General features: G+C 43.0%; 1 protein-coding gene across 5 annotated transcripts in view; it reads right to left on the bottom strand.

The window, feature by feature from the left end:
* The window catches only part of KALRN (kalirin RhoGEF kinase), a 467,999-nt gene that overhangs the window by 264,264 nt on the left and 179,234 nt on the right, over nt 1–24,501 (bottom strand). For all 5 annotated transcript variants that reach the window (XM_088519566.1, XM_088519562.1, XM_088519564.1 and 2 more), the window contains exons 4-5: nt 14,444–14,636; nt 10,061–10,573 (exon numbers count right to left, since the gene is read on the bottom strand). In XM_088519566.1, the coding sequence (XP_088375692.1) occupies nt 10,061–10,573; nt 14,444–14,636 (706 nt within the window). The remainder of the gene's footprint in view (nt 1–10,060; nt 10,574–14,443; nt 14,637–24,501) is intronic.

The raw sequence follows: 24,501 nt of genomic DNA, 5'->3' as shown, positions 1-24,501 counted from the left end.
TCCTTTGTGCTTTCATTTTGCTGCTGCAAAGCCAATCCAGCTCAAAAGCAATCAGTCTCTGGCAGATGACTACCCTTCCTGATGGATGGTTGCCCTTATCTTAAAAATCAGCACCACAAATGCCATCAGGGAGATTCTTGGTCTAAACCCAGGTCTCTGTTAGGGAAGGAAGGTTGCACCCTCAGAGACATCAAACCAGCAGCAGACTCTGCAGCAGCAGCAATGCCAGCAGTAGGCTCCAAAAGAGGCCCTGATGGTCCTCTTCCATGGCTAAGGAAATGATGGTTGCAACAAGGGTTAGGGTACATTCACTGCTCAAATAATATCCACCAGGAGGATGATTTCTGATGTGTGTTTCTCCAGTTCCCTCTACTGCTCTGCTCAGCAGGCAGGGCAATCCCACACTTCCTCTAACCAGATGGCAAATCTGGGTTTGGAGCTGCTTTCGGCTGGAGGAGCAGCACAAAGCAGTTGGCATGTACTTGTGAATTCGTCCTGTAGTTACTAGGTTTGTTCCCAAACTTTCTGCTGGTGGATGGAAAGGCAGAAAAGCGAATGTTTGGAATGCTAATGGTACATAGGAGAGACCCCCTGTGGCCTTGACTTAATAAGAAAGTAGCAGGATACAAGGTTCACACAGTAAAAAAGCTGGAAGCTCTTCTAAAACATTACTAATAAAGAAGACATTTTCATTTTACAGTCCAATTAGCAGAAATGAGCTCTGTTTGTGCTCTGAAAGAGGTGAAAAACTTTGATAATGATCTCCTGATCTTGCAAAATCTCTTCTTTCCTACAGATACTAGGAACGGGATCTTATTAAGAGTGACCAGCAGTGGTCAAAGTAATGAGCAGTTCCCACAGAGCCCCCCACTATCACTTCCCCCTCTGGCAACTCTCCTCCTTCAATTGGGGGCAGCAAATTGAAGATGGCATTAGCAACCCGTCAGACACCTACTTCATATCAAGCAGAGCTGATATCAGCGATCTGCATCTTTAATTCACACTCACAGCCTTCCAAGACTGGAAGTCCCAGCATGCAGGTTCCTGAACTGAAGCCTAGAGACTACATAGGATTCATCTTCCTATTCAGGATGCAAGTAACCCAGAAGAAGATTTACACCATACCTCCCCAGTATTTTTTTCCTGTCCATGACCTGGTGGAGGGGACTGCAGATTTTAGCTGCCACCCTCAGAGTCTTCCAAAGCTGAAGGTGCTGGTCCCACTCTGAAATGTCTTTGGTGCCTGCCCCTTGTAATAAGGATTTTTTTTCTGTTTCTAGGCAAACATTTCTTTTTGAAAAAGGAAGTATGTGACTAAGTAAACCCAGTAGTTTTGGGGAGTCTGTAACCATTTAGTTCTGTTCTGCTGCCACTGATCTTCAGAAAAGAATGAGAAAAGTTGCATTTGGAACATTATAACGTTTGTTCAGCTGCATCAGAGCATCTAATAGGGGCATATCCAAGAGAAGGAGCACTGATGCACTCCAAGAGAAAGCAGTAGCTCTACTCAGCAGCAAGAATTCAATTATTTTTAAATGAAAAAAGATAGCACATGTGAACAAAAACACACTGAAAATTAATGAAAAACGTTGATGTCACAATAGTGTTATTGCTACATGTTTTCAATTCTCACCTGTCTTATTAGAGTCTACTTTATTCTAAGATGTGTGAAGTAAATAAAAGTAATTAGAGCTTGCATGCAGGTGCATTTGGGGAAATACACAGATTTTTTTAGGAGTGGATATACAGTTTATCTCTTTGATAGGATTTTCCTCTGTTGGTCCTTTGTCCTAAACTGACTGATGCTGCTGCAAAGGTTTTCTCAGAAAACTTCAGGCAGAATAAAGATTTCAGTACCTCGCTGTGCCACGTGCCATAGAGAACTGCAGTTAGTCATTGCTCATGCTCCCAGCTGAAGTCTCCTTTCCATACCCCTCGGGAAATTATCCTACCAACATTTTAAGATCTGATGGTGTTTGGTAACACAATAATTTGGGGAACCTATATGCACTTTTCTTCTTCTGTCTGCTATTAGCAATTCTGAGAGCAAAACCTTCATTTTGAATATAGGGTTTGTCCTCTGCTTTATTTTTACTTCAGGAATGGGCTTAAGTACAAAGGATAGCACAGGAATGACTGTGGGTGGAGGTTAGGAACGATGATCAAACAGCAGCTTCTTCAGACTGACTGCTGACTTCCCTTCCTGCTGCTGGAAACCCAAGTCTGACGCTATGAAGGGTAAAAAACAATCATCTGGTGAGATCCTGTATGCCAAAAGAAAGCACCATATGCCATGGGAAACTTCAGACTGCAAAAAAAGAATTTGTCCCTACCAGTACGAGAGAGATGAAACCAGATATGGAAACAGGATTTCAGCAGTGAAGATGTACTCTGTGCGAGATCCATATGCATGAGAAAAGGCAGAGGAAAAGAAGCAAAAAGAACTCAAAATACTCTGACTAAATGTTGTTCTTGAGCAGTGTCTATTCATTTAGTTATGTTTATTCCTTTTCATATCCTTGAATATGGAGATCTTTATATTTCTTCTATAGATTAAAAATAAAGAACAATCGTGCCAGGAACATTTGTAAAGCCTCTTTTTCATGTCCTTGGAGTCTTACAAGCCCTGGCAAATCAGGCTGCCCGTAATGTTTTAAGTGTGTGCTTACATGACCAGAGTGTTGTGGAGGGCTCCAAAGGAGGTAGCTGGAAGTAAGAAAGATGCCATTTCTGTAACGGGGGGGCAAAAGCTCCAACCCCTCCTCCCACAAGGCTGGAGCCAAACATGGGCTACACCTGGGGGCTACACAGCCCGCAGGGACCTCAGGAACACGTGGGCGCTGCATGTCGGGCTCTAACAACGGTCTGACAATGATCTTGTGCTCTCTAGGAACGCTTTCTGTAGCAGCAGGGTGAGGAACACAGTCTTGCTTAGCAGTGAAATCTTCCTCACTCGTCTTACAAAGCGCCGTGCAAACATGTGTGTGCTCACAAACACAGACCCCAGCTGGGTACCTCTCCTGATCCGGAGCCAGGGTCTGCACTGCCACTGTCCCCTCGCAGCGTAGGTGTTTGGGCTGGGCTGTAACACACTCAGAGGAGCCTTGCAGAGGCCCTCAGACAACATCTCTGCAGAAAACACTAAGCGTATTGGCTTTTTTTTAATTGAGGATGTCTTATGGAGCTTACCTCAGGCCTAACAACACCCCCTGTGTTTAAAAGCTTTGGGAAAGCTCCTTACTGTGACGCACTCTCGCTGTGCTGTTGTGATATCCACAGTGTAAGTACTTAGACTGAAAATCCAGGGCAGGCTGAGTTCCGTGTGCCAGTGTGGCATTCATGTAACTTCAGCAAAATCTAAGTTCTACACAAAAATCCACTTCTAATCCATGCTCATTATGCCGCTATGATTATTGCTGTTAACGGTTTAATGCAGAAATTCATTAACAAATCCTTCCCTAGTGAGACAGCACAGGAGGCATTTATGTTTCTCCTTGGTGCAAGACACGAAGGAAATGCTCTCGTTATTATCCACGTTCGGGTTCTTTCCTTTCCTCCCTCCTCCCCAGTTCTAATTAACCACCTGACGCTCCTCAGAACTCCCTCACTTTTTGCATTCATTTCACAAATGACAACTTTCCCCGCCAGCTCCTCAGCACTTCTCAGTTTCCCAGACCCATCGCTTGAGACACATCCCCCTTCCAGTAATTTCTGAGTCAAATTTTCACACAAAATCTGCGGGGCAAATGCATAAATGGCACACAGAACAGATCAAAGAAATGGATCACTTCTAGCAGCAGTGAAATAAGTGGGGAAATGGTTGGTCCTGAGCAGACTTTATCTTGGCCTGAGGAGTCTGTTCAGCCAGCTCAGTGTAGCAGGAAGTTCCCAGATGCGTTTTGGCATTACACAAATCCTTAAGGGTTAATATGACAAGAGGTAAGCGGGAAGACTCTGCCATCTACTCACGTATCACTTTCAGGGTCTCTTGACCCTGCTGCAATATGGAAAAGGAGAGCTGAAGGGAAGTAAGAAGGAAGCGAAGATGTTGCTGATCTTTTCAGTCTTTCTTATCCTGCCATTCCGGAAAGTCAGCTGAGACTCATTTCTAGGAAACGTTTCCCCACACAGCATCACTTGACCAAAGGAACAGTTACTATGGCTTTACTTAATGGACTGTAATAAAATAAACTGCCTCCTATTAGCAAGAAGGATCATATCATCAGATTTGTAATGCATTTTATTACAGTACATACAGCATCAGAATTTTTAAGTGCAGTGTAAAGGGAACTAATGCCTGAAACAGTTGATGCGGATATGCATCATAATCTTGGTCATAAATGCACTGATAGTCCCCTTTCTCTCAATCAGCAAAACACCAATGTTTCTTTCTGCATTTCTTTTCTTTTTTGTTCCTAAAGCAAAGGGCAAATTTCCATGCTTTGCTGTCTGCTATTATATCAAAGCTATTCTGCATGTTTTTAGCCAAAGGATGCAAATGATTCCTTCTTTCTGAGGAACATAAACCTTTGCCAGGTGTAATACCTCAGTAAGTTTGTGGTAAGCATGCTTTAAATTCTCAGTTTACATACATACTGCATAACTTCCTCTGCCACTGACTTGACTGTAATCAAGTTCTCTGTTATCTTTCCAGACTGTGTATATATTCAAGCTGCATTTTAGGCCAGGAACTCCTAAATTTCGTCTGGCACTTCAGAATAGCTGCAAATGGGCATAATGTGCTCTTGCCAAAAATCAGCAGGAGTCTTCCCAGAGCTTTCATTGGGAAGAGGAATAGGACATTGGACAGGAGTCCAGTACAGCTGGTTTATCTGTGAGTTTTCTCTTGCAGAGGCCAAAGGCTCCATTATTTATGTGACTAAATGGACACTGGCTGTCATACAGTCTATCTAGTAGAATAACACTCACCAGTTCCCTTATTTAAGGAGACCAGACTAAGGAAAAGTTGTAAACCAGGGCTGTGTGTGGGGAGGGAGAGCCATAGCCTGAGTGCCCATATGTGTGTAGTGGTGGGACACAGGAGGATCGATGCAGCCAGAATTCCACCCGGTCTCCATCAGCCTTTTCTTGCCTAGTCAAATTTGTCTTTTACCACAAAAACTTAGTATTGTACCTACGTTCAGATCACTCAGGCGCTCATCAAGATCTTGCTGTACTCCATCCTGATCACACAGTTTGGGAACCAGGAGGAACGGCCATCGCAGGGTATGACCTGGGGACCATCCAGCAGCCCCTGGCATCTGGCACAGCCTCCCCCATCCTGCTCCATGGGCAAACCCCCAGGCAGAGGTATGTTTTCCAAGGGAGAGCTTTGAAAGGCAGAAAGTTTTGGCTGCAAGCTGGCTACTTCACTGTCCCCTGCAAGCTAACTGTGGCCTGTGGCTCACCACTGGACTTTCCAAAACGTTGGCTGAATGTGAACAAAAAGTTCCTCCCACTGCAACCTTCAAGTGACATTCACTCACTGCATTTTCTAACCATGGTTGCTGTTTTTGGAGTTCGCTTTGGATTGCGATATGACTTTGGAAAAGTAGAAAGTAGAAGGAGGAGATGGGGAGAAAACAGGTCTCTGTCTCGTGTTAGTGGCTGCACCCACTGATATTTTAGCAGTCTGCTCTTTGCTCTGGTGCTGCAAGTTTGCAACAGAGATCCTTGGTTTAGTCAGGCTGAAGACTACATTGTTTGAATTTAACATGGACCATGCTGATTACATCATGGTAACTGTTTTTCATCCCGATACATGCAGAGGGAATAAAACTGATACGGGATCAACCCAGAATGACGGGGAAATTCCTACAGAAATCAAGGTAGGTGCCAATTACAGATGATTTCCAGAAGGCTGGAAAGTGCAGAGCTGGGTTAATTTGTTGTCTTTTCTTGGTATTTATTCAAGTGCAAAGCATGTAGACTCTTTCCTGAACTCTTATCCCTGTCCAGATTTCAACCAACCAATTAACATTGCTCAGATTGTTCTAATAGTTGGATCTACGCTGACTGTGGGTTTTTGGTTTAAACAATATTCAATTTAAACCAAGCTACATTCTTCATGTTACTGATGGCTAAAAATATTTTCTCTGTTACCCAGGAAAAACACAGAAAACTCGGTTCTGGTTTCAGAGTCATGCACGCACACACACATATATATATGCATATATGAAAATGTATATTAGTTGGTGAGGCATGAACTCGCGGAGCAGTGAGGGCCGGGCTGCACTGGAGGGTGAAGTGTGGTACTTATCAGCAGTTCATGGCAGTCCTCCCCACCTCCCCGCACGGGTGTGAACTGCCTCACACCCCCCTGCCCCAGCTCCCCCTGGCCGACCTGCCCGAGCATCCATCTGCTGCCTGCGGCTCCGCGGAGCGCCCGGTTCTACACCCGCTGATCCAGCCCTCCTTCCTGCTGCAATAGCCCACGTTTGTTCTCCCTCTGGGCCAGCATGGGAAAATAAATTCCCGAAAGGCCTGGTGTGGAGTTTCTCTACAGACAGATGTGCTCTGTCCTGCCAGCTGCAGCGGGAGAAGCCCCGGGTGGGCCGGCGACCCCTCCTTTTCTCAGCCCAGCTGTGTGAGTTGCTCCGCAGCCAGCTCTGCAGACTGCCTGCTCCCAGCCCGGAGCCGCTCAGCGCCGCAAGGCGTCGGGGGAGAACAGGAGCCCGCGGCCCTAGTTCTTACCCGTAGCCAGTGCAATTTTCCAAACAGGGAAAAGAGCTTGGTCCGGCTGACCTGCTCTCAGCAGGATTGGCACCCCGGCCCAGAAGCTGTGGTTCGCTTGTTTGAAAGGAGACTTTCACTGCTCTGGGATGGAGTCCCCTGGGAAGCAAGATACTTTTTATTTTGAGTAATTTAAACGTCTGGCCAGCAACTGTCACTTACAAATTTTTGGATAGAGAGGATCCATGGGGGAAAAAAGTGTGAACTGCTTTGCTTTGAACACCTAAGGATTATGAGAGCAAAGAGTTCAAAATACTGCATGTTTTTCCTTCTCGTGCCCCCTTTTTCTCTATTCCTCCTTTAAAAATCTTTCAGGCAATGAGGACACCTGAAATTTTTAAAATAAGAGGTGTCTGGAAAATGCCAAGTCCTTGTCCATTTTCTCATTATTAGTTTCCTAAAATATCACCCAATGAGTATACAGAAATATTTTTAAAAGGCCTTAAAACCTTATTTATATTCAAATTTTATGTTGGTGTTTGACCTTTTGCAGGGTATTAGAGCTGTCATTTGATAAGCACTAAATGACATATCCAGCTTCATCCTCCCAGGAGATGAAGACCATCCTGTCTCTGCTACTGCACCTAATGGTAGCAGGTAGAGTTCAACTGAGCAAATAGAGGTATCAGGAAACTTTGAAATTCCATACACAGACATACTGTGGTGAGTATTTATACAGCACAGACAGTACTCACTGGATTTAGCTCTGAGCTTATTATGAAACAAGTATTTTCCAGAATGAGATGGCTGGGCAATTTCAGAGAGACCTGCAAAAGGCAGCTAAGAAAAACAAGCACATTTATATTTTGCATCAGTCTACAAATCAAGCAAAAGGGCCTGCAAACTTCTCTGGAATAGATTTAGGGAGCCACACATTGAAAAGATTAAAAGACACTGGCTTGAGAGTAAAAACAACAAAATATTTTCTACTCTTTAGGAAAGTGTAGAAGTACAGTCCAAGAAAGGACAATGATTGCTACCCTGGGAAGCCAGAGCAAACTGGGTGTTTAGTTAGGAGGTAAGGGTAGATGCGTAAGTGATATCTAGAATATCAGAATGCCTGTTTTGTCCATCAAATTTGCTGGAGTCAAGCAGTGTTAAAAAGTCAAAAATCTCACTGCTTCTTCGTCCATCTCAAAAGCTTTGCGTGTCCAGAATTTACACTTACCAGCCTTGTAAAACATGCAATCAGTGTGGCTGTTACAACACTCCTTTGGTGCATCACACCTTTTATGCTTGTTCAAAAGATAGAAATGAGAAATACCCTGAAGACTTCCTGCACTACTATGGGTGTCAGGGAATGCCAGCTTGATCTGAGAGTCTTCCAACTGATAACATGATACTAATATTAGCAGATAATCATCCGAAATAAAATTACAGTTACACTACCAAGCACTTGTCATCTAATTCCAAAGAAATTCATAATCCAAATTCATGAAAAATTCACAAAATGCTGACTGAATTGCAGCTATGCTGGGAAGGACAGGAATGCGGACAGGATCTGCTTACACTATGACACAGAGAAGGAAAAGGAAAGAGAAGCAGAAATCATATTTGGAACAAAGCTGTGCTATTCCATATTCTTGACTGACTCTGCAATTATTCTTATTTTACAGATCCATGTGAATTCACCATTTTCCCAATAAAAGGATTGATTACATAATGATGGAGCCCTGTCAGTCACAGCCCTCCTTAGAGTTAGTACATGCACTGAAAACCGATGTGTTGTTTCACACTACAGAAGATTGTATTTGTTTCTGCAATGTATGTTCCCTTGACATTTAAAAAAAAATATTAATCTGCACCTGATAAACATATCACTTTCAACAGGTTCCCTCTTCGGATGAGTTCTGCATTTCTTGTCTCTCCTGAGTCCATGCAAACACATTAGTAAAACAACTGTGTTGTACATTGAGGCTTTTGATGGATATACACAGACCAGGTAAGCACGAGCCTGAGAGCTTGGTACCTTCCTCTGAGAATACCCCACTTCTGTGGCCTGCAATTTAATTGTGCAGTGAGGACTTCTCACAAAACTCTTATCAGACTCTAAGCACTTCTGCATAAAGAGGATGACTGCCAAGTCTCAGTAGAGTTTCCTGACATAAAATCACTAAAATCCATACCTGCCAATGCTTCCAGAGGCAGACAGCAGCAGAATAGCATAGGAAGCCTAATTTATTATGTACTACTGACATGTGCAGCCATTCTTGGGTATGAAGCCTTGGTAGGGGACACTGCTGGTTTTAGCCAGCGTTTTCAACTAGCATGACAAGCTGCTTCACTTTCAGGAGACTTCCCTATCTACCACAGGTTTCCAAGTGAGCATCTTCTGAAGAGGGTAGGATTAAGGATATAACTGCAGCTATATCACACACTTCTTGTTACAGTCTGGAACTACAGCTTCATAAAACCATATTACTTACCAATGTTTCTGTTGCCCTACATTCTTTTGTATACTGCAGTTCATTTTAAGACATACTATGTGTTTTTCAGGCCGACACGCTACATTACAAATGTCTAAGAAATAGGAAGTTGCAATGCAATCTCTCTATGGAATAATTTAATGTTAAATATTTCTCAAATCTGATCTTATGTTGGTGAATAGGAATCTTGGCCACTGATTCAGTGTCAGGTATGAGGTCAAATGCCATCTTTATGTGCGGTTTAATGCAAACCAGCCCCAGTGAGTTTTGCATCCTGCCATCATTTGGGAATACTTTCTCTTATGTGTTTGTTTAAGCTTGAACCTAAATGCACTCTCAGCTCTCGGGCTGTTGGAACTAAGTGATCATGTCCTTGGTAGTCAGTTCCGTGACCAAAGATTTTACCTGTTGCAGATGCAGCTGTGATTTCCTACAAAAGGTAAACTGAACATATGGATTGGGATAACAATCAGGAGGAATTTAACTACAGAGTTCCCATAGATTCACAAAAAGTGCAGACATTAATCATAGTATACCAAACACTAAAACTATTCTTCTTTAGCTCCTATGACATTCAAAAAAATATATTCACATTTAGTAGAAGAAACATGAATAAAAGTTGATTCTCATGATAATATTTACCCACTGTGACATGAAAAAGCAGATGAAGTTTCACCAAAAATGACACAAGTAGGTTATTCTGGATATCATTATGGCTGCTGCATCCAACAATTAGTTCAGAGAATTTGACTTATGAGTCACATAAAGTACATCTGCTGGCACCATGAGATTTATACCTGCAATTAATACCTCCTGCTGCTAATTATAGAAAGAAAAAGTGTCCTAAGTGCCCTTGTAATAATGTCTTGGTAAAAGTATAAAAGGAGTAGATTATTCCCTACCTTCTCAGCATCTTGTTCAAAAAGTCGGAGTTGAAAGCACTGGTCCAATTTCAACTTGCGGACGTGCCACATCTGATGCAAGTGTTGCCGGGTGGAATGCAGCTTGTCTAAAAGGCTGGTGATCTTTGGCACAAGACTTTGAAAATCTGCACTTCCAGGAATGCAGTTCCTACCAGAAAAGCCATCACTGCATCTTATGCATTGTAACAACCTCTGACCCTCACGATCCAGTTCTTCCACAGGAGCTTTAATCACTTTTTTCTTAAGCTGCGTGTGCTCATCGATTAGCCTTCTTGAGCCCTCAACATCAACTGGAAATTCCTTCCTAGCCAACATTTCCTGGAGATCCTCCAGCCTTGATAATAAATGAACAGCACTGTTGAAAAACTCTTCCAAGGAGACGCGCAACTCTATCCATTCATCATGGTTGTAATCCAAAGATCCTTCAAACTCATCCGTCAGTTGAGAAGGATCCACGAGTTTTGCCAGGCCTTCAACAGAGACCATACTTGTCTAGGGAAGGGAAAGCGAGAGCGTTTCATCAGTGACTGCGTAACCAGAAATAACAGTGCAATCCATAAACGGCACGAAGGGATTACTTTCCTCATCAATACATAATTGAAGGAATATTGTAAAAGATGCTGAGAACTGTATTTAAGTTTGATAAATTAATCATATTGAAAATAATCTGTTAATGACACTGATTTCATTTATTTTAAGGCATGATAGTTACTGGAATGATGCCTATTTTTTTAGGCCAGTCAATTAAAAACACACCAAGAGAAGGCTTCTGCTGTGGATTCTATGATTACTTTAACCAGCTGAACACAGAAGCCTCTTACAGAGGCTGCTGATGGTGTGGACATGATTATTCACTAAATGGCATATGGTATTACAGGGATTCGATTTCTCGCACTACATTCAGACTTGTGGCTGTACATCAGCAAAAAGTTTTAAGCAAAGGAAGCAGGTATTCTAACCTGCCAAAGTATACAATGTGTCGTATTTTTCCTTCAGATTAATTCAGTTTTCTTTTGCCACAGGCAGGGCTCTCTCATATTAGCATTTTCTAATGTGATTAAGCCAAAATCAATGTAAAAATTAAATGTCACAGGAGTATTAACAATTGGAGTTTATTGCTAACAGAAAGAACCGTTCATGAATTAAAGATGGTTTTAATTCACTCAGATTTTGCTAAAGAAAAAGTAATCATTGATACAAAAATGCCCTGAGTGCCTGGTAAGCACCTTAAAGCTGAAGGACTCAACAACTGAAGGCTATTCCCATTCATTTTAGACAAATAATTTTTATGGAAATATGAGCACAGGCTTCCAAATATTACTAGAGATTTTCAGTGGTCATGTTAATTCCCAGGTTGGCAGCCTTTAAAGACTTGTGATGTTCAGAAAGTGCTGCACAAGTATCCCCTAAAAATCCAGTCTCTAAAGAATGTCAGAGTTCGTGCTCCTCTAAAACAGAGGCCCTCATAATCACAGCAATCTTGAAAAAGTCATCTGTAAAGAAAAATACCTCAAGTTTCATCCATTATCATGAACTATGTCCAAAAAGAGGCTGCCCACTGGTTTAAAGTTAATAATAGGTTTTTCTTCCAACTTTTTTTTTTTATCCATCTAAAAATATCAGGCATTCTGCAGTGTATTAAAATGGAATTCTATTGAGCATATGCTCAGCAGAAAGATTTTTTAAAGTTCTTTTGCAGTGCTTCACCGAATAGGGGGAGGTCAGGGGGAAGAGCCAACAAACAACAGGAAGGTAAGTGTGTAGCTTCAAAGCAGGATTTTAGATTTCTAAACCTCCTGGCCTGGACACTGACCCCTTCAAGGTATTTAATAAGATAATTCCATTTTGGATTTAACTGCCTGTCAAGAAAAGACTTCTTATTGCTAATACCTGGGCACTCACCCTGCAGCATGTCAAGCTACTGCAAGCACTGCTCTTTCATTCAGGATTTGACATGATGATCCAGCTGCAAGACTAATATGAAAACAACCTTACTTGGGCAGGTATGTAGTAAGACTGGGTAATTGGTTCCCAGGCATCATTCTTTCACGCTGTTTTTTTTTTTTCCTTTTTTTTTTCTTTTAAATCACTCTAGAAAGCACAGCTCACTATTTAAACCCTTTTGGCAGGAGAAAGAAAATAATTTTGAAGGCATCTCTGAATTAATGCTTGCAAATCTTCCCAGTCTGTCCCTCAAAGTGGCAGGAAGCCGGGGAGTCTGCATTATGGACACAGTCCTGTGCCACGTGCTCTAGGTGACCCTGCGTGTGCAGGGGGGTTGGACTAGATGATCTCTAGAGGTCCCTTCCAACCTTAACGACCACTGGCCTCTGCTCTGTCAATTACCTACAGACACTGGTAACTATTACATTTGTAGATGGGTTAAATCAATATGGATTTCCACTGCCTTCCACTGCAACATCTACACTCCTATGAGCATCTTGTGTTTAATCACAGCTGTGGGAGGTCCCTATGATGGTTCAATGCAGAGACGATGCATATGTCCTGTCCCCATAAATCAAAAAATGCAAGGAGTTTAATAGATCTGGGATGACTATCTGATATTCACAGTTCTGATCAGACAGCTCGACTGATGCTAATGTCTGAGGTTACCAATAAGCAGCAGTAACCACAAGAATCCTTTAAAACAGAGATTCCTGGATTGTGGCCTGACTTTGCAGGGGGTCTATGAGAACCTTTTAAAAACCCTAAAATTGGAGGACTCATCAGTTCTGTGTGCTGTAGGTGGTCCAAGAGAGAGCAGGAGGGCTGACATGGCTCCTCTCAGCTATTTGTGAACCATTGCAGGCAGCCGGGCAGAGCGAGCAGGGCTCGAAGGCCCACATACAGAATGAGCTACCCCTAATGTGAGGCTGCGTGTGCTGGAATGAGCCAAGAGTTTTTAGCACAATACAGCCTCAGAGCTCTAACTCTGAAGAACAGCTTAACCACAGTTTATTCTTCCCTATCATCACACCAGCTTCTCACAATTATAAGACAAGCCTCCAGAGTACTAATGCATTTTAAAGCAAATGTTCTAAAAAAGAAACTATATGAGGACTGATACTTTGCTTCTAGGTTTTGAAGCTTTTGGGAGACATTGATTTTGTTTATTATACCACTGGAGGATTGAAACTCAGGCCTGGATGAAGATAGATGAGCTCCCTTGGGCTCCTTAGTGTCTCTATATGAGGTAAAAGAGAGGTTTTCACACAGGCCACGAGCTATGATGCCACTAGTCCCTGCACAGGCTCCCTCCTGCTCCATGTTTTTCTTTTTCGCTCTTTTCTACTGCCCTGATCCCCCTCTGTCCCCATACACAGAGATGCCAATCTTATTGCACTGGAGTGGCAGCCAGGCCCCCTCTGCCAGGGATCTGTGGAGGTGGCACCTGAGGACAGCCTTGCTCCCAAAGGCTCATAGGACACAGCAGTAGCCATGGAAGGTAGGAAGGAGGTTGAAAATAAAGACATATTTATACCACACTAATTTCAATAGATCTGAAATACATACTTAAATATGCTCATCCATTTCAGTCACCACTAAGAACTGTAGCAAATTCTACTCTGATTTACAAAGGTGCAAATTCAGAGATGTCTCTAAAATGAATGGACTGTTAAGTAAAGTAAGTACAAAACAGTATCCCAGTAAAGAACAAGGAAAAAAATCAGGTCTAACTCATGACTGAGCACATACTCATTGATATGAGCACGTCATGCACCTGAGCTTTGCTTCTGTTTGAGTGAGAAGCTGAAATTCCCAGAAGCTAAGAAGCAATAAAAGAACATAGCTGGTTTATCTTCATTAATGACAAAAGTTAGTAAAATTTCTTTTAATTATGCTGTGTTGCATATTGGTTACCATTCCGTGAATTGCCCAAGGCACTGTATTGTTAATGTGAATTGTTATTGTTAACTTTGAATATTAAATTTCAATTAAAAGTACTGACAATATGTAGATAAATTTAATCTAAATGCCTCTTATTAAAAAGAGCCATTAGGTGAACCTGGAGAAAAGATAATGTGTTAGTATCTAGAGCACTTTATCTTTAGTATTTTGACTGATTTAGTGGTTATTTTTCTTCCTAAAAGAAAGAGAAGAAAGACTGAATGCGATACCAAAAAAAAAAAAAAGGGAGAGAGAAAAGATACACAAAACCCCCGAGTGAACCAAGGATATGAACCTCTAGGATGAAACGTGCATCGCATTCTACAAGTTTGCTCAGAAGGCATCTGATGCCCTGGCACCAGCTTGTGCTGGGAAACAGTGCTCAAATGCCTTTTTCTGCCAGTACAGGGCCTAGACATTTTTTTTCCTGAAGAAAATTTCTTAGCAGGGCTACTACATTACCAAACATCTCACCTCAAAGATGAACTTGGAACTGCCGAAGTTTGTTTTCTGCTTCTGCCAGAAATTATCGGGCTTTATTATCAGGGCAACGTGAATCTCGGCAGGAAAGGCTTCTTGAAGGGTCTTTAGAAGAGGTTTGATCAAATCCCATTTGGATCCTCGCATATCGATAATAACAGTGAATCCTCGTTTACAGACGTCTTCACTGCAGGGATAAAAGCATGTCAGCATAATTAATATAGTCCACAGCCATACCAAGACCTAGCTTTTGTTGTTAGCATTCACTGCTAAGCAAGGAATTTTATACTTCAAAATAAAAAGCAAAATATAATATAGCATAAAGACAATAAGAAATTTTAAGTTTCTAACTAGCTTCTAATAAGCTAATTTACATGAATAGTCTGGTTAGTATGTTGCAGTTTAATTTCCTACTTCCCAAATACATGCAGCTTGAATTTTACTGAAAACATGCATAGTTTCATACAGTTGAGAACAGAATCAACTCTATATAGTTGTTATATATGTGTACATAAAATGGATTTTGCTTTCAACTTATTCAATAAGCCACCACCAATGCCAACAAGCACAGTTCTCCACCTTAACCCTGCTGGCAGACAGCAATTTTGGGTACCTAATTTTAGTGGTCCCTTCAAGGACTTTTTAAAAGTGTAATTTTTGGAAAATCACCTGGCAATTACTCTCTGAAAAGAAAGTCCTTGTGATTCAGCATGTGCACTGTTAAAACTGAGGCCCTTCTCCCTCCTGATTGATCTTCCAAATGTTGCAGGGTCTTTTTAAGGTTTCAGTCTCACTTTTCTGCCAGCCTTCGCACCTCCCTCTCAAATGTTAAAGGCAGTGCTGTGGCCCGGTCCTTAGCGAGGCGCGGGCGCCACGAGCACTGCAAGCACTGCCTTGCAAATGTGCCTTCCCAGCAACAGAAAGAAGAGAAACATGGAAGAGCGGCATAATCATATTTGATATAGTAAATGCTACAGTGAGGTACAGAATAAATGTAAATGAGTATTCCACCCTTGATCTTTCTGCAAACTGGTCAGCAGCATAAAGAGCATCAATATTGTAGACATAAAGAAATATGCAAGGTAATATAAAATAGCAAGTGTTGGTATCATTGCAATGATTTTACTTTCTGAAATACACTAATTATTAAGCACGGCTGTAACACTGAAAAAAGCAAGAATTCATGTGTAGCCTCCACAGTCTGCACAGTGGACATGCTGAAATGTGAAAATTCAGCTTCTTGGTGACCTTAACAAGACCTAGAGTGGTTTGTGCACAGACAGACCCCCATGGCAAAGGGGACTTTGCCATGTTCAGAGCATTCCCTAAATTGAACAGTCTCAACTTAATGCCAGCAAGGAGCAGTCAAAGCCAATAAGCAAGGTCCTCTGCCTTAGCATTACCAGCATATCCAGAGCACTGCACAGTCACTGCAAAGGCAAATTAGGGAGACCAAGTGCTTCCAGAGACTGCCAGGAATAGTGTGTGTTTTATTCTCCTTTTACCTACTGCTGAAAGGTCAGACATCTGAATCCTTCCGTAACAGATGCCAAAACATGCTGTAAAAGAAGCTTTGTTGGTGGTGCTACTGCCTCTTGCCCTTTGGTACCACAGTTGAGACAGAATCAAATCAGACAGGACTAAATAGAAAGGTTTTTGTTTTTCCTTTTTTTCTCCCCGTTCTTGCAAAGCTTCATAGGGTCTTCAATAATTTCTGCCAAGCTACTGTCCCCTGTTGTACTAAACTGACTTTTCCAAGGATTGCTTTTAGCTCAACTACATCGACACACAAAGTACGCCATTAGCAAACAGCAACAGGTAAGTGCAATGTGTCTTTCATTATATAAATAATTTTTAAAAATGCAACCACAGTGAGGCAAAACAAATACTAATTTCATTCCAGCTCCCTATGGCTGGAGCCAGCTTGACAGCTTACCAAATCTGATCTAAAATGATATTAACTTAATATAATATTTACTGATAAATAATAGAAAAACCTGCCTCACGAAGCAGAACAGCAATGTCCTGAGGGACTGATGTCTCCTGTTTAGGAGCCTGGACCAAAGTTTTAGATCCAAATGGCCCTGAAATCAGCCCCAGCCCCAGCAGTATGATCTCATCCCAACACACGTCACTGGACAGCACCGCGACATCGAGTTCAGTGTGCAGTAAGGTTGGTATTCCCAACAGGGGAGTGGGAGAGAAGGATAGGCTGGATTTTGCATTTCCTGAGGTCCTTTTGTCAGCTGCCCTCAGGCCCCAGGATGCACCAAAAAGAAATGGAGAAACAGAAGGTACTGCCATCCATTCCCACCCACACAAGGTACTGCCATCTACTCCCATCCACACACCCTGCCCAGCAGCTGCACTGCTGCAAAGCGTGCCACGACACACTAAATCCTTGTTTTCAGGTTTTTGGAGACTTCACAGTCTTCAGTGGAAGAATAGGAGGTAGGATGCCTGGCAAGAGGGGGACAGCCTGATGCCAAACGTGAACAGACCCCTCGTTTTGGAAGCAGTGTCTGCATGGGCAAGATGGGATGTATCCGGGGATGATACATACACAGTGCTTCCCATGCTGGTAAATACAGTAAAAATGTCTGGGTCTAAGAATTAAGACAAATGTAAACAACAGCTAATGCTTAGGGAAAAGTATAAAAGAAGCAAAGCTGAGATACTTTCCCTCACTCCTTTCCAAACCTTGGCCAATGCAAAGGGACCTCCTGAGGCAGAGGTGTTCAGGCATTTAACAGCCCTCCGCAGATTTCTCTACCATTAGCCTGGTCCTTCCCGCGCCCGTGTGAGCTTCCAGCACCGCAGCATCCGCTGGCAAGGGCGTCCACAGCTTCAACCCGCCTTGGTGGCAGGACAGCTATGGAAGTTCATTTGCAAGCTTGTTGCTGACTTGTCTCCTGCTTCCTCCATCTGCTGCCTCCTGATTTTTACACTGGGAGAGGCAATAGGATGTCACTCCCTACCAGCACTATCCACACTCCTTATAATTAGACCAAACTGTCAACAAACTTGCTTATATTTTCCAAGCATGAGAACTGATGGAGTGGGGAAGTCGAGAATGAAGAAGGAATAGAGAATGCTTACAGATTTCCTCGGCTGAGATAGACCCTATCAAAAAGTAACAACTGTTTCACTCTTAGTACAAAATTCTTACTTACAAAGAGCATCTCCCTGCCTGATTGATCTTATAAGCAGGTAAATTTATTTATATAGTAAAATAATTGAAAGTAAGTGAGAAAACGGGTGCCCCTTTTCACAGATAACGTACATAAGGACCACGTTTCTCATGTTGAGCAACTAACTCTGTTTTGAGAACCTTGCTCACAGGCTTGCAGAACTGGCTCTGCTTGCAATTTTTCTTTAATGAGAAGAACAGTCCCAGCTCATCAAACGTGTGGGTCTGTGGTCTCATTCTGGCCACAGTGATAGTTCTACACACCGCTCTCCAGTTCTGTAGGCAAAATTAACACCCGATTTCTAAACCTGCTTGTCAAAAACTATTCTCTAACGGTGCTTAAACTGCTGGAAGCCAGGACGCTGTCTGCTCATTATTGCTGCTTGGCCTTGCCACGGAGTGCTGCAGAGAGGGGCCGGCGAGAGCTCTCCCACTGCGCAAGCAGGCACCACATACCCGTCAGCAGAGCTACCTCGGGAAAGGAAGAGGGAGGTGAAAACAATATTTTAGTTTGTGAGCTCCTCGGGGCAGGGACTGTCTGCCATGCTGTGTTTGTCTGAGGAACCTGCCTTGGTGGAGGTCTCCAGGTACCTATGTTCATCCTGCATAAAATAGTAACAATAATATGATAAGTGAGTTGTAAAATGCAACTGAAGAACATACGTAAGGAAATAAAAAAAGGCTTAAAAAATGTGGGGACATCTCACAGGCGCTTCAGTCAGTTAAAAAATTTAAAAGGCCAAAATGTTAAGTGGCAGCATTCAATTATTGACAGCCATCAACAGGGGGACAAAACAGGCGGCCTCACTTGTAGCCATAATGAAGCCTCATAAACTGCGTGAGTCAGGGCAATCTGCTGACCTCCGTCATCTTTGACAAGCAGTCATTTGTCTTCAGGTACCTCAAGATGCATCGAGGAAATGGCTCTAAATTCCTTTTGAACAATCTGGTCATGCTTATTAAATTTGCTGTTCAAAAGAAACAACTCAAGCAATTGATCAGGAAAAGCATGGACAATAATAACCAAAATTCCTCCACAATGTCTGAGGGAAGCAGCCGTTACCACTGGCTGCCAAGAGGCTGCATCAATCTTCATACCTATTATGCACAAGTAATCATTTTAGGATGGCAACTAATGTCGACTGTGGTGCTTAATTTTTTTCCGGTATTGATATTTGATCAGAAACTGGACAAAACTCTCAAATCAAAGTACTTGGGCAATCTGTCAGATTTTGGCTCTTACTCATCTGGACTAGATTAGTAACACTGAACACAAAACACTTGATAGTTGATATGTCATTGCAGTTGTCACAGTACTTTTAGACAGAGACTAGCTTCTGGGTTTTAAAAAAACACCCTAAAATATTTGTGAAAACAATACTTAAGTTCTAGATTTTAAAAAGAAGCATTGAATTGAAACTCTGCAGCACATGTGATAATTTTGTCAAAATAAATCTCTGTATTTTGGTTTCTGGGGCACTTCCATAAAGTTATTTTCTCAAATTTCCTCCTTAATTCAGGCACATTCTAAATCGTGTTTTCTTTGGCAAGAGCCAACTTGCTGGGTACCAAACAAGCCTAAGCACTCTGTGCTTTCTGATTAATCTTTCAAATACCTATCATTGATTACATGTATTTTTCATCCTTACGTCTTGGCCAAAGCTGCTGCTATTTAGAAGCTTCAGCACTTGATTAGCTGAAATAACACCCTATTTCCATTCCCATTTTGCAGTCAGGAGCAGATGACACAGGAACACATTTAGCAGGTCTGTTGGCCCGCTAAAAGCATGGACCTGACATATGTGGAATCTCATTCAAAATATGACTTGCTAGCAATGAAAGCAAGATCTCCTCTCCGAAGGGTCAGCGTAACCTTGTCAGGAGACACTCTCAGCATAACAAGTAGCTCTACAAGCATCAATCTGCAAGCACAGAATCTGCAGGAACTTCATTATTTTTGAGCTCGCCGTTGCTCTGACAGACGCGGCTGTAATCAGCCAACTGATTCACAAGCTGAGGGTGGATAAGGGAGAGGAGGAGGAGAAAAAATGGGTCCATGACAGCCTCTGAGCACACAGTGTCATCCCAAAGGCCTCATTTCTTTCTGGAAACAAACTTCCTCGTCTGGTTTCCATATCGGAATTTTCCAAGGATCCCCTAAGTGACCCACATGTTAATAGCTTTTATCTACTGCATTTCTTTATTCATCTTGTCCGTGGTTTGTTTATTCAGCTTGAAAATTAAGCTGGAGGGGGAGATGTAAAATCAGTTTCACTTCCTTGCTCTCATACTTTGGTGCTGCATGACCATGTTTGGCCTGAAGATCAGAGTGTAAATAGAAACCCATCTCTATTTGTAATATACTTGCCAACACATTTGGGGGACCAGATAAACTCCTTTCTAATAGACTTAATTGCCAAGCACTCCTGAATCAGCATTATTCATTAAAATATATGCCTTCATTTAATACATATCAGCAAAACATTCCTAACTCTTTATCCCAATTAGCATGTGTGTTACTGGATGACCAAACCACTGAAAGCTCCTACCAGATAATTTCAGCTACCTAAAAGGCCGTACATAGACAGATTTTATGCTGAATTTTCCATTTTTTTTCTTTGAAAAGCAGTAGTCATTCAACCTCCATTTTCAATTAATCTTGTATTCTTCACTGTGACCTGAGTCTGTTTCTTCTTTCCCGACACTGAAAAGGAGACATTAATTCTCACTTTTCTTTTCCAAAAAAAAGGAAGAAAAGAAAAAGGAAAGAAACCCAAGCCAGTTCTACCCTGGCTGCAGCAGAACATAAAGCAGCGATGTAGAGAAGTTTCAGTGACATGTTGTAAAAAGACTTGGAGCCAGTGAGGTCCTGCTGGAGACAAACTTGTCTCGGTTTCCAGCCATTGCTCTTTGGGGACACGAGGTGTGACTGCAAACAGCACAAGAATGCAGATGCATGGCTGTACAATGTCCACATTCAACCAGGAGGCAAAACAAAGATAGAAAAAAAAAACCCAAATATTTGGCAGAGACCAATTGGTGCCAGAACGGGTGCTCCTGCTAGTCTCAGACAAGCAACTCGTGTTGTTTCCAAGGTTTCCCTTAAAGAAAAGGGCTCTGAAGTCAAGGCTATTACGTTGTAAAATGGTGGGAGCTAGGAAAGACTCAGACACCTATCCTGGTATAAGAAGATCTTTTCCCAATCTGCAGCCACAACCCTATGAGATCATGATGGTCCTTACATGGGGCACAAGCCCTGCCTGGTACCTGCGCCAGGAGGGTCGGAGAGGGTTCAGCAGGGCTGGGTTCTGCTGCCTTCCGTGCAGGTGACAACCTGACCTACCTTGTCACCCCAAACACTGACCCAGATCTCCACAGGCATTTGTCCTCTCATCCCTTGACCAAATAAACGCCATTTGAGCAGCTTTCTGTCTTTCTTCAAATAGCAAAGATATAAACCACAGCTGTGTCCAAGAATGCATCATTGCAGCTGTTAAAGCCAAACCCAGAGGATGAGTATTATAATTTTTTCACATTCCTATTAAGTTTCTGCTGGAAAATGATGCCTTCATATAAACCATTTACCCTCTTCCCCTTTTGTTATTGCACATTTACTATATTTGGATCAATATCTGGCAGGTCGTCCTTGAAACAGCTGCTGAGATAAATATGAAATTAATCAAGGCTTTGTTTTTGTTGAAGCAGGGCTACATTTAAAGACTTGTTACTACAACAAAGAAATATTTGAACAGTAAGTACCATTCAGCTCTCTCTTGAACATTTAGTGTCTTCTATTTGGGATAATTTGGCAGAAACAGAAAACAAAAATGCTTTACTAAATGAAAATGATATGTTATTGATGTTTGCTGGAAAAAATAAATATTAGCATTGTGCTGAAACATAAACACACCATTCTTGATAAAGTCTGGATGGGAAGGGACTACTTAGGAGTATGTTTTAAGAGTCACATCCATTGGAATTCTAGTGAGAAATTGCCCAGCTTCTGCCCATTTCCAGCCCTGAGTGTTCAGCATACTAGTTGCAGTGTTTATCTCCAAGCAGAAGCAATATAACCAGTGTCTGAGCCTGGTTACAAGACTTTGGCTGGAGTCCACACACTCCTTCTACTTAAGGGCACATGCTGGATTCCAAAGCATCCCTTAGGAGGAAAGGTGAATGCAGAAACATTCTGCAGTCCCTACAGTGAGTTTATTTTGCTAAGATGGCCTCTGAGAATTTCAGCTCTCTGTAGAAGCACCTGCTTTTAATGCTTATGCCTCCATTTTCTCCATGGGGTCTGACCAAGACTAATAAATTGACAGGTTTCATTGTTTGAGCCCCACTCACATGCGAAGAAAGCGAGCCCTTATAGTCACCATGATTTCTCCAAAATAGCCCACTTATCAGATGTGTGCTTCCTGCCATGCCAGGCAGGCTGAAGGCTGCCTGTGCCACTGCAGCCAGAGCTTTTGCTCTCGAGCTGTACGATCAGCCTGTGCTCTAGGCCATACTCGTAAATCAAGCGCTGTGTATTCCTCTACCCAGCAGAAGTTACTCATTCCCTCAGATTACCTCCACAATGTCACTGAGAGGAGAAAAAGTCCTTTTTCCTGAATCCTTAAGGAACAGAGGATGCCAGACTGCAATTCACAGTGCAATTTCAAACTGTCCAGCTCAGGTCAGTAATACTGCTCCCAGCAGGGCCAGGCTCTCTCAGTCCTCCCAGTGAGGGGAGCTAAGCCTTGCTGATGAAACTGCTCCTGTGAGGTACCCCTTGTTATTTGTACAGTGATGTGCGTGACAGATCAATACCACTGATGCTGAGTATAAACAAGTTGATCCCTCAGTATTGCTAAGCCACTCTCCACCATCTTCACAAGGTCCTGGAGAACAGGGGAGGTGCCAGAGGACTGGAAGAAAGCCAAGGTTCTCACCAGCCTTCAACATGGCAACTCCAGGCCAGTCAGCCTCATCTCCATCCCTGGAAAAGTGATGGAACAGCTCATTCTGGCTGTTGTCTTCAAACATGTGGGGGACAAGAAGGTTCTTAGGAGTAGTCAGCATGGGATCACTAAGGGGAAATCATGCTTAACCAACCTGATAGCCTTCTATGATAGAGTGACTGCCTGGGTAGATGAGGGGAGAGTCGTGGATGTCGTCTATCTCGACTTCAGCAAGGTTTTTGACACCGTCTCTCTCAGCATCCTCTTGGATAAGCTCTGGAAGTGTGGGTTAGATGAGTGGACAGTGAGGTGGATTAAGAACTGGCTGGATGGCAGAGCTCAGAGGGTGGTGATCAGTGGTGTAGAGTCTAGATGGAGGCCTGTAGCTAGCGGTGTCCCCCAGGGTTCAGCTCTTGGTCCAGTCCTGTTCAATTTATTCATCAATGACCTGGATGAAGGCACAGAGTGCTCCCTCAGCAAGTTTGCTGATGACACGAAACTGGGAGGAGTAGCTGATACCCCAGAGGGCTGCACTGCCATCCAGAGGGACCTGGACAGACTGGACAACTGGGTGGTGAAAAACCTCATGAAATTCAACAAGGTCAAGGGCAAGGTCCTGCACCTGGGGAGGAATAACCCCAGACACCAGTACAGGCTGGGGACCGACCTTCTGGAGAGCAGCTCTGCAGAGAGGGACCTGGGTGTCATGGTGGATGACAAGTTGACCATGAGGCAGGAGTGTGCCCTCGTGGCCAAGAAGGCCAATGGAATCCTGGGCTGCATTAAGAAGAGCGTCTCCAGCAGGTCGAGGGAGGTGATCCTGCCCCTCTACTCAGCCCTGGTGAGGCCACATCTGGAGTATTGTGTCCAGTTCTGGGCTCCACAGTACAAGAGGGATGTGGAGCTGCTGGAGAGAGTCCAGCGCAGGGCTACAAGGAGGATCAGGGGCCTGGAACATCTGCCCTATGAGGAGAGGCTGAGGGAGCTGGGCCTGTTCAGCCTGGAGAGGAGAAGGCTGAGAGGGGACCTAGTCAGTGTATATAAATACCTCAAGGGAGGCAGTGAGGAGGATGGTGCTGGTCTCTTTTCAGTGGTGGTCACCGATAGAACTAGAGGAAATGGCCAGAAACTGAAGTACCAAAAGTTCCACAGGAACTTAAGGAAAAATTTCTTGACAGTGAGGGTGACAGAGCACTGGAACAGGCTGCCCAGAGAGGTTGTGGAGTCTTCTTCTCCGGAGATCTTCAAAACCCACTTGGACACAGTCCTGTGCCATGTGCTCTAGGTGACCCTGCGTGTGCAGGGCGGTTGGACTAGATGATCTCTAGAGTCCTTTCCAACCTTAAGGATTGTATGATTCTATTTCAAAGGGCATAGAAGATCCAAAACACAACACTGACTCCTACACTGAGAAACCTGGATCCCAAAACCTCCCGAAGAGCACAGAATAATCTGATAGCTCAATAATGAAATTAAAATTTGTTCAGAGGTTCAGTGAAGGTTCCAAACAAGACTCTGTCTTCCCTAGAGCACTCAAGATTTTTTTTCTCTCTTTCTCCAGCCACAGTAGCTCTCATATCTGTAGGACCTCGAGCTTCTTGTCTGTCTTTGTGTGGTCCCTCCCATTTTTCAGGGAATGCTAAGGCATTTCCCTACTCTGATGGGAACTCACATACTGCAGTTGCACAAACACAGTTTTAAGATTGCCCCATACAAGTTTCTAGGAAAATGTCCTTTATTATCCTGAAATTCTTCCACAACTGCTAATCATTACAGTTCTACATCCCTGTCTTTTCTTACCAGTCACTACTAACTGGAAAAGCCAGAGCTGTTCCATCAAGCAAAGTGGGTTCAGATAAACACTCTGCAGAAGGAATTGCTTCATTTCAAAAGTATGCTCCTTTTCCCCTGTTAGCTAT

This window comes from Tinamus guttatus, unplaced genomic scaffold (assembly GCF_059628265.1).
Source record: "Tinamus guttatus ecotype Peru unplaced genomic scaffold, ASM5962826v1 Tinamus_guttatus_pri_ptg000060l, whole genome shotgun sequence".
NCBI classification, from domain to species: domain Eukaryota; kingdom Metazoa; phylum Chordata; class Aves; order Tinamiformes; family Tinamidae; genus Tinamus; species Tinamus guttatus.
Note: the sequence above shows the minus strand (reverse complement) of the source record. Positions and strands in the feature narration are given on the sequence as shown.